Below are 10775 nucleotides of genomic sequence, written 5' to 3' on the forward strand. Positions count from 1 at the left end.
CAGGAGTAAAAATGTGGGGTTTGTTTTAACAGTTACATCTGTGATACCAGCACAGATTGTAAATCAGGGCTATCCTTGAAGTGAGGTCCAGCTCTGGGATTGTTACCTCAGGTAAGGGCTGTGAAACATGAGGGAAAGGAATCCAGAGTGCTGATTGCCTCAGTGATTTTAGTTCTCTCTTAGCAAGAAAAAGCTTTTCTTTCAGCTGAAACATGAAGTATTTGGGTAATTTGTAAAGTTGAATTAACTTCTAATGACTCCAAAGTGCTTCCAAGGGGATTGGCAGGTTTGAAGTTGTAAAAAGAAAAGCTGTAAGATGTAATTCAGTGACACTTCAGATACAGGGCACCCAAGAAATACTCCTCAGGCCAGAAGCCTAAACCTCCAGAGCTCTACCTGTAAAATCAGATGATATCTACTACAGGTCTTGCTGCTTTAGAGAAGGAACATTAGCTCTGTTGGTGCATAATCTGCCTGTGGAATAAAGAAATCACTTCTCCCTTTAGAGAGGGTCAGCAGAGATGGTCCTAGCCTAAGTAAACAGCCCCTCAAGAGGTCAGACCTGAAAAGCAGTGCCTGTGGGGGTCAGTGTGTGCTTCTTTTCCTCATTAGCTTTTTAGCTTGGTAATAACAGAATTTTAATAAAAACTATAGTTGCAGAATCTGTTTCCTTATGCTTGTATAGCTGCAGCCTAAAGCACAGAGCTTGTGCTGACAGACAGAGCTGCTCCCCAGGTAGAGGGTCAGGCTGTGGGGTGTGCTGTCCTTGCCCTGTTCACTTAAAAGCAGGTAAAACTTAAGCTTTAGGGGCGATTTTTGCTTTCCCTGTTCACTAATGAAGTTTTGGAGGGTCAGCTTCTATGAGCTGAGAGTTGTAGCCATGAGAAATCAGGACCATCTTCAGCTTTGTGGGCCTTTGAATCTGCTGTAATTGCATAGTTCCTGTCTGGGAAATAGATTATTTCCAGACAGAGAGTTCTGTTGCTTGAAACTGATGTCGGCATCAGTGTCCCTTGGAGCACAGGGAGTCTGGTTAAGGTGAAGTTTGTTTGGCTGCTGTTCCAATTGAAAACAAAGCCTGTGTTTTTTACTGAGCTGTGAGGGATGAGATTATGCTTTTACTTTCTCCCTTTACCTCAACACAGTGCTCTTTGCTACAGAGCTCACCTGTTTTTATTAGTCAAAGATATTTCAGTATCACATCCCATCTCTGTGTGTCAGGAATGATAAGTCACCCAGGATGCACACTTGATTTTGTTGGTGGCTAGAGAGAGTATTTCCAGCTCTCCTGGTCTTTGCAATGAAGATTTTTGATTTTACGTTCAGTTTCTTTCATTTGCTGCTAGTAATGAAATTGTACGTGGGCTTAGATAGCTGCTCAGATTGTAAATGATTTACTGAGGTGGTTTAGTGCTATTTCATTTATGTTATCAGTTTGAGAAGAGATTGCTGAAATATATCCTTGCTTTTGCTGAAAGTCTGCAAAAATTTAAAGATACTTGTGGGCATTAGGATGTAGGGGAAGTGTTTACCTTGAGTAATTTAGGACAGCTCACCCGTGGTAAGAGGTTAATTTATCATACACATCTCTGCTCATCTACAGTTGCCATTGCCTAAGTCAGCTGGCAGAGGACCTTTGTAAATGAAGCCTGTTCCTCTGAGACTAAACACTTTTTAAGTCATGTATCTTAAAGGAAATGCAGAATTTACCTTCTGCACTACAATTGTTCCTGTGCCAGCTTTCTTCTCTTTCCTTCTAAAGCCTTCTGCCTCACTTTATCACTCTTCCAGCAACATTTCATTCCTAGACTTCAGAGACCGGGCTAATTAAGGAGAATGCCTTGCATGGTTTGTATTTGCACGTAACAGATTTGCTTGTGTCACACCAAACATCATTATGCCCATCTTTCTTAGTTGCTTCTCTGCTGGTTCTGCAGGGTCATCCCCAACATCATCTCAGAATGCCACGCTGCCTTCATCGAGTGCCTGGCCGCTTAGTGCCTCCGGCTACAGTAGCTCTTTCAGCAGCATTGCATCTGCACCTAGCATTGCAGGTACGGCCTTTCTGCTTCCACAGCTTCTGCATTCCCAGGAAAAGGCCCTAGGAGTGTTCTCCCAGTGCTCACAGGAGTGCTGCCCCAGGCAGAAGTGGGTTTGGAGCCCTGTGCTAGGTGGCAGCTCTCCTGGCAGCTCTGCGGTGGGGAATGGTGGATGGTGAGCCTGGGATTGTGCTGAGGAAAAAATGGATTTATTCCACTTGGTGTCACTCAGTGTTGGCATCGGGATCTTTGCGGGAGGAGCACTGTCCAGGGCCTCAGCAGGAACAGACCCTTCCAGGAAGAGCTGATGTGAAATTTGTGTGAAAAGTACTCACTGTTAAAAGTGAAACACCTCCAGCTCAGAAAAAGCTTCAGTAGGGCCTCCAAGGGGCAATTTTTGCATGGCTCTGGGGGTTGGGTTTGGGGCTCTTCAGTGCCTTTTAATAGTCAAGCCAAAGCCTGATGCTCCCCTATATGGCTGAGCTTGTGGGTGAGCTAAATAATTACCCCATTTTCTTTACTGAGCTCTAAATTCTGGAGCTTCTTTTTGCAAAACATGGAAACTTTTCTTGCAAAGTAGTTGCCTAAATATGCAGTTTGTCCCATTATAAAATTGTGTTGGGCTGTATAGATGGATTAGATAAGAAAATGCTGACCCACTTCTCTGAAGGTGCAGCCACTGGGTAAGGCTGCAGAATGCAAAACAAAAAGGACTTGCTTGGGATGTTTTCCTCCAGTGAAAGGAAAAGAAAGGAATGGCCTGCTTTTCTTTATCTGCCATGCATTTCTGCTTTATTTGTTGCCTTTTTTTTTGTTGTTTTTTAAGTGTCATCTAATGTTTGTGTTACCCCCATGAGAAGTAGTGACATAGCAACACCTGGCCTGTGGTGCTGTGCCTGTATTGGATACCCCATCACAGGCTGGGCTGCTCTGAGCTCTCTAACCCAGACTTCCTCCTCTCTTCTCACCATTTTACACTCATTAATATTGTGATTGTCAAATTATTTTTGTTGCTACAATTTGCCAGGAGATGGGAGAGTGGTTGCACTTCCACTTAAATAGCTATGATTCAGTATGAAATCATTGAGTTAAACGATTTGGATAAACGGAGGCAATTTGGGGAATGTGTGTGTATGTAACTGAGTCTGGGATTTTGCAACTGGTAAATTTGGCTTTGGGACTCATAAAATTTCTCAGTGCCTGCCTGATGTCTTAAAACACTGCTCTAGTATAAACTTAAATCTGTCAGTTCTAGTTTTTTAAAAATTCACAAGATCTCTGCATCTTGAACTTTATCAGACCAAACATTTTCTTATTCTCTGCAATCAGCATTAAAACATTAGGGCAGCACAGTCACAGCATCATTTGCTGGGGCAGAAGATGCAATATTGTGTCCCTGTCAGTCCATTCCAGCTGCCAGTGTTGATAACAGCAAGACTGTGCTGTGACAGGGAAATTGGGCTCTAATTGCACAGGATGTGTTGGTATCGGGAGGAAAGGCTAAAGGTGAATGAAGATTTGTTTTGTTATCCATTATTTAAATCAATTCAGCCTGCCCCTGTGAATGCTGTAATATGTCTGCTGTTCTTGGGTTTGTGTTGTTTTATAAAACTTTGAATTGTCTGGAACAGCAGTAAGAGTTTGAGAACTGATCAGGGAAAGTACAAGCAACAGCAGAAAGTTATAAAGACTGAAGGGTTGTGATGTGGTCTGATCTTCTGAAGACTTAGTTTTTCTCAAAGATACTTGGAAAAAAGAATATAGGTTACTTCAAATATTCAGAAATAAAGTTTTTGTTGGCCTTTGATCTTTAGAATTTTAATAATGCATCAGAAGAACATATGGATATACTGAATTCTTTATATTAGGTAAAATGAGTTGTGCAAGAAAAAGTGTTTAAGTCCTGTTAAACCTTCGAGAGAGAGACAATCTTGAAGTGTTTCATTATAATTCCGATTAAATCAGATTTCAAATACCTACATCCATTTTCTGGACTTTTTTCCATGTATCATCTTTTACAAGAAAACAAAACAATAGATTTTCAAAAGGGAACTTGCATGTCGCAGGTAGTGTGAGGTTCACTAAACACAAAAGTACTGATGGTTTAAGTAGGTTGAAAGTAAGTAGGTTATAGTATGGTACAGAAAGTTGTTCTTTTCCTCCTGAGAAGCTATGAGGATGTCACCCATGATGCCCATTAGTGAGGAACACCCAAATGTACTGTTTTTCTGTTGCAGGTAAACTGTCAGACATCAAGTCCACGTGGTCTTCTGGCCCAATCTCTCACACCCAAGCCTCTCTGTCCCACGAACTCTGGAAGGTACCCAGAAACACTACAGCTCCGACCAGACCTCCTCCAGGCTTAACCAACACCAAGCCATCCTCCACGTGGGGTGCCAGTCCCCTGGGCTGGACCAGCTCTTACTCCTCTGGTACTCACAGCTCTCTTCTGCTTTCCTTTCAGCACTGTTTTCTTCTACTCTGCCTGCGAGGCTCCAGAAACCAGAGCTTTAACACAGCTGGAGTGGTTCTGTGCTGGGGGTGCAGCTCCTTTAGTGTGTCTTTATTTCACTTTGAATAGGTTGTAAATGAGCGTCTTTCAGCTGGTTATAGTAGTGATTTTACATAGGAATTGCCCAATTTCTTTAACTCCCAACTAGGATTTTTTTCCCCAGTTCCTTAATTTCTAAAAATGTCTTTCAAACATGTGTCCTGTTCTGTGGTGTGATCTAAGACTCCAAGAGGAGCTCATGGAATTTAATATGGAACACATGGAGGTGAAGCATTTAGGATGTGATGGCATTTGTAGGGCCCTCAGGGAATGCCTGAATTTTTTCATGCAGGCCCCTTTTTTCATTTGCCTTTGTTTGCTTTAATACAAATATGAGAAGCCATGGATCTGGCTAAATATATATATATATATATTTAGAGATCTCTATTGATATAAATATATATATACAGATATTAGTCCTTTTTTACAAAGCTGTTTTTATAATCTGCTTACACTACGTTGAGAATTAAATATTCTTTCCTCTTCATGCCATTTATTTTGAATGTTTCTTCACCAAACCCCCACCTGGAAGGGCAGATAAAGCTGCTCCCAGGATTCTCTCTGGAGCACTCACAGGATGCACTGTGATTCTCAAATGCCACTCATAAATATCAAGCTTGTACAGCTTCTTACTGTAAACCACCAGGCTGAGGTTGTTAGGGCAGGTTTTGTTGGTTATGTCCTTGTATCTTGAATCAGGACACTGCCAGTGCAGAAATACCTGTTTTGAATAAGTCATACACATTAATCTGTCATTGACAAGAGAGCAGAGTGCTGCAGTGCTATAAAAATCTTTATTAGCAGGCAGCAATCTGAGCTTGGACAGCAGAACTGCTTTTAAAATGTGTCTTCCAGATTAATTCTAATGCATCCTGAGGATCCAGTTTGTTGCAGTGCCATACCTGCATCTGTTGGTTCCCTAATAGTTACTGTGGGAGTATGAAAAATGCCACAGATCTTTGAAATGTAGCAAGAGCAGCTTTTCATTCAGCAGCCGTCCCTTCCAAGGGAGGCAGTAAATCAAGATGTGAGGAAGCTGCTGTAGGATTTGTTTTCAGCAGCACTGAGGCTTGTTAGTGTGTTGTGATTCCAGATAAATTTGCCTGTAAGGCAGTCTCCAGAGACTGATCAAATGTTTTGTTGTGGAATTTGTGTTGCAGGTTCTGCATGGAGTACTGACAGCTCAGGGAGAACAAGCAGCTGGCTGGTTCTTCGGAACCTCACCCCCCAGGTAACTGCAGTTGTACAAAACTGGGCAGGAAAAAACACCTACATTTAAGAGATTATGAGAACAACATTTAGCAGCCTTGGCCATTTGATTCATTTGGAAGAAGAATAAGTATCCTGTATTTATTACAATATCTGTCTTCTACAGGGAATTTGTTAAGTTTTCAAAGTGCTGTCAAATCAAGTATGAACTTTCAAGCCTGTAATTAGTCATTGAATGGGCACCATTTCTTTGTGTGTAAGTTTGGAGGTGAATGAGGTTGTAAAGCACAGACAGAGATGTAAAATCTGATTTTCCTATGGGTTTTTTGGGTTCTTCTCTTATGTCTGTCACATCCTCTCCTTGTCCTCTATGGTGTCATTCCAAAGGAGGAGCATAAGCCACAAAGCCATGGATGCAGACATCCAAATTAATCTTGGGGAAAATTTAATTACATTCATGAAGTGTGTTTTCCCTTTGACTTATTTCTGGATTTCTATTGATTTCTAATGATAAATATCATTTGTATAACCTAAATGGATAAAATTTGTGCTCTGGACTGTAGGGAATTCTTAAAAAGACAAGATATCTCCCTCAATGAAGACAGCAATAAGTGTGTCATTAAGTATTTCTTTTTTCCTTTCACTTGTACTCACTCTTTAGCTTTTAAGCAGGTGTTAATGAAGCATTTAAGGTAAGGTGACAATAGCACAGGTAACCTTTGCTGCCCTTGCCTCCTCCCAGATCGATGGCTCCACACTGCGGACCCTGTGTTTGCAGCACGGCCCTCTCATCACATTCCACTTGAACCTGACCCAAGGGAATGCTGTGGTCCGATACAGTTCCAAGGAGGAAGCAGCCAAGGCCCAGAAGTCTCTGCACATGTACGTTCCTGCTCCCTTTTCTTTTGTTACTAAGCCAGTTCTAGCTCAGGAAATATTTTCATATGCATAATTGATCAATAGTTACCTCAATCTTGATTTTCAAGATTACCTAATGAGAGAGGAAAAAGTTAACTGGGGGTAGATATTGAATAAGAGGGCATTAGAAAACTTTACTCAGCATAAATAATATCCTCAGTTAAGACTTGTCACCTGTAAGGCCACAGAGAAGTTGTAGGACTTGATAAGGATTCCAAAGGAAGCTCAGGGAGAGCACAGGACAAGGTTTTAGCTTTAGAGAGAAACATAGAGAGTAAAGCAATGCTAAATAAGGAATGTGTTCATGGTGGTCACCTTTTTTTTTAAGGAGTTATGAGAAAAGTGCATGACAACAAAATCTGCTTCTTAGGAGCTTTAAAATCAGTGGGACTAATTGGCATAAGTGGTAAAATCAGTGCCATTGGGCAGGATGAAGAATACAGAGAGTGATGTTTCAAGAGAATTACTTGGGTATTTAGAGTTGGAAAGCAATTCCCTTTATCAACAGGTTATAGCATGAGCATAATGAAAGTACTGAGGGAGTGGGAGCATCATTTGGCTGGAGAGCTTCTGTCCTTATTCCTGAAGAGAACTGGGGCTCCAGGACATGTCAGTTAGAGTGGGTGGTCTCCACATGTGTGGATTTGGGTGTTTGTGGATGTAGAAAGGTGGATAGAAAACAGGATGGAGCAGGCTTGGTTGAAGAGACGGGGATTGCTCAAAGTGAGTGGATGTGGTGGAAATTTTCACCTTGATTGCAGCCTGGGGGAAGGTGGATCTCTGTCACAGAATTGCTTAGGTTGGGAGGGATGCTGAAGCTCATCCAGTGCCACCCCTGCCATGGGCAGGACACCTTCCACTGTCCCAGGCTGCTCCAAACCCCGTCCAGCCTGGCCTTGGGCACTGCCAGGGATCCTGGGGCAGCCACAGCTTCTCTGGCCACCTGTGCCAGGGCCTCCCCACCCTCACAGGAAAGAATATTTTCCTCATATCCCATCTAGCCCTGCTCTGTGTCAGGCTGAAGCCATTCCCCTTGTCTCTCTCCACATTCTCTGGGGATGCTGCAGTTAGATCAGGCTGGCCAATCCCAATTCCTTCAGCCTTCCCCACCAGAACACCCACCAAAACCCCCCCTTTACACCCCACACCTCACATCTTGCTGGTGCCCTCAGGTGCGTGCTGGGCAACACCACCATCCTGGCGGAGTTTGCTGGTGAGGAAGAAGTGAACCGTTTCCTGGCGCAGGGGCAGGCGCTGCCGCCCACCTCCAGCTGGCAGTCCAACACTGGATCCACCCCGAGCCGCCTGGGCTCCTCGGGCAGCTCCCACGGGCTGGTGCGCCCCGACGCCGGCCACTGGAACCCCCCGTGCCTGGGGGGCAAAGGCAGCAGCGACCTGCTGTGGGGAGGGGTGCCCCAATACTCCAGCAGCCTTTGGGGACCCCCCAGCGCCGACGACGGCAGAGTCATCGGGAGCCCCACGCCCCTCAACACCCTTCTGCCGGGGGATCTGCTCAGCGGGGAGTCCATCTAGGAGACACAACGGAAGTAACAATCATCAGCACTAAAGGATAACAAAAAAAATTTTAAAAAATTATATAAAAAAAAAATAATAAAAAAATGGTAACCCTTTCCAGTCCCGGGCTTGATGAAGAATCCAGCTTTAACCCATGAGACTGGCAGCCCTCCTTAGTACCTCTGTCCAATATTGAATCCGAAACTGCAGAAGTCCTTGTGAACTGTTCCTGAAACAGTATGGGCTCCTTTGGTCAGTGTCACATGCTAATGACAGGTTTTACTTTTTTCATGGCTTTTGTTTATTTGTTTGTTTTGTGTCGTCTTTTTATGTTTGTATTGTGATTTTTCAAAACCAAGTATAAAAGCTGCTTAGAAATAGGTCTATCATGAAGGGCACTTTTCAGAATTTGGGCTGGAAAGGGTTATTTTATCAACTTGGGGGGGGTGGGAAGGGGAAATGAAAGCCTATTTAAATGAGCCTGTGACTATTATGCACATTACAGAGGCGGACCCAATAATCAGAAAGGGTGAAGTGTGATATTTTACCATTGGTACAGAAAAGTGACGATTCCGAGTGGCAACTCTGGACTGTACAGGTTGAGAGGGGGGGAGGGAGGGCAGGGTTGGGGTATCTCTGTGTCCACTACTCCCATGGATCTGCCTATGCACATTACCCTTGTTTCATTACTTTTTCATGTCATTTTTTTAATCCCAAAAAATATTAAAAGTAAAAAAAAAAAAGAATAAAAAAATCAACAAAGAAAGAAAAAAATACTTAAAAAAAAAAGCAACAAACCATATCAACATGCAAATACTTGAATCCAGCAGGCCAATAACAAAATGTGAACACTTTCTAAGTTGAATTATTACACTTCCAGGTCAGCATCAGTACACAAAAAACAGGCTCTAAGAATTTTGTCTTTTAGAAGTTCAGACTCTGTGTTTTTGTTGGGACAGACGTGAGTGTGTGTGTGTGTGTGTGTGTGTGTGTGTGTGCGTGTGCGTGCGTGTGCCCACGTGTGGTTTAATTCAATGTGTGAAGTTTTTTCCTTTGGTTCAGTATATGCTTTTTATTTGCTCATTGGTCAAATGTTTAATTGTTATTAGCTTCTAACTTTGCACTGAGTGTCCGCAGCCCTTCTTGTAGCTAATCCTGTAATGGTAAAAACACACAAAAAACAAAAAAACTTTAAAAAAAAAAAAGGAAAAAAAAAAAAAGGAAAGAAACTGATAGAAGGGGCCGGCGACAATTCATGTGTAAATGTTTACTCAAGGACTCTTATTGCATTTTAAAAATTACAGTGTGTATCTCTGGAGAATAATATGTATATCTACCTTTAGCGGCTTTTTATTGTGGACTAATGCAAGAAAATTATTACCGGAGTATTGCACCATTTTTCCATTCGGAATATAAAGTTTAAAAAAAAAAATACTCTTGTTGAACTGTGGCCATAGATAATTGTAAAGAGTTGATAGTTCCCTTGCAAGCAGGAACAGAAACAAGCACTTGGACATAAGTTTTGACTGCTTTTGGAGGAGCCAGGAGTTTTGGCTCCCACCTGTTTACAGACCTTTTTTTCTCCTTCAAACTTTAAAATAAAAAATGGAATTAAAAAAAAAAAAAAAAAGAGAAAAAACAAAACAAAAAAAAGACTTCCATCGTAAAGAAAACTATTTTCAGAATGAAGATATGCTACTTCAGAGCTCTGGGATTGAACAGTGTTGTTGTATTATCCTTTTCTTTGGCCATTGCTGTGTACTATTTTTGTTGTTGTTTTCCTCCTCTTCGTCAAAGTGGCGAAAACTTTGTGATCACTATCTTGCACATGGTGGAAGATGTCTCAGGAAAGCCGGGTTTCCCGAGGAGCAACTCCACACCATTTCATGTATTTTTAAAACCCAACTCCTAGCACTGAAGATATTATTAAAAAACAAAATAAAATAAAAAAAAAAGACAGTAAGAAAGAAGAAAATACCTAATCTAATGTGTAGCAGTTACATATTTACCAAATAATGGACTCAAAAGAAATAGATGTTTGAAGAGTGCTTTATATATTAAAAAAATCGCTTTATGTTTAAAAAAAGATCAATGTTTTTGATTGTTTTGAAAGGAAGAAAGACAATGGAATAACATACACTTCAAGTATGTTTTAAAAATTATATGAACATTGTGCTCCCTGCCTGCTTGGATCAGGAAACTTGTGCATTACATTTTTTTTTTTTGGAAGATTAGCTTTTTAATGGTTTTATCAGATTTAAAGGGTCCTGCAAGATTGCAAATTAACAAAAGCTGGTTTTATAGAGGATCATGAACTATGCACAAACTGGGTTCAAGACTTGTTTTTTTTTTTTTTTTCCTCAAGTTTTAGTAGTGTATTTAGCTGAATAACCTTTCCTCAGAGTAATTGCATCTCATTGCCATTACACGCCTCCTACATATATATTTTATATATACATATATATACACACACACACTTATATAAAATATGTATGTGTGTATGTGCGTGTTTACATACAATTTTCCATGCTGAAGTTTAGCAT

General features: G+C 41.5%; 1 protein-coding gene across 19 annotated transcripts in view; it reads left to right on the top strand.

The window, feature by feature from the left end:
* The window catches only part of TNRC6C (trinucleotide repeat containing adaptor 6C), a 94381-nt gene extending 86003 nt beyond the window's left edge, over positions 1 to 8378 (top strand). For 9 of the 19 annotated variants that reach the window (XM_030287634.4, XM_030287639.4, XM_030287637.4 and 6 more), the window contains 5 exons: positions 1938 to 2054; positions 4277 to 4471; positions 5751 to 5821; positions 6542 to 6681; positions 7890 to 8377. In XM_030287634.4, coding sequence (XP_030143494.4) covers positions 1938 to 2054; positions 4277 to 4471; positions 5751 to 5821; positions 6542 to 6681; positions 7890 to 8250 — 884 coding nt within the window. In that variant the 3' untranslated portion in view covers positions 8251 to 8377. Of the gene's footprint in view, positions 1 to 1937; positions 2055 to 4276; positions 4472 to 5750; positions 5822 to 6541; positions 6682 to 7889 lie in introns of all 19 variants that reach the window. The other 10 variants (XM_012578542.5, XM_012578543.5, XM_012578544.5 and 7 more) reach the window with 3 other exon arrangements.
* The last annotated feature ends 2397 nt before the right edge of the window (positions 8379 to 10775 follow it).

The sequence above is a fragment of the Taeniopygia guttata genome, chromosome 18 (genome assembly GCF_048771995.1).
Source record: "Taeniopygia guttata chromosome 18, bTaeGut7.mat, whole genome shotgun sequence".
Taxonomy (NCBI): Eukaryota; Metazoa; Chordata; class Aves; order Passeriformes; family Estrildidae; genus Taeniopygia; species Taeniopygia guttata.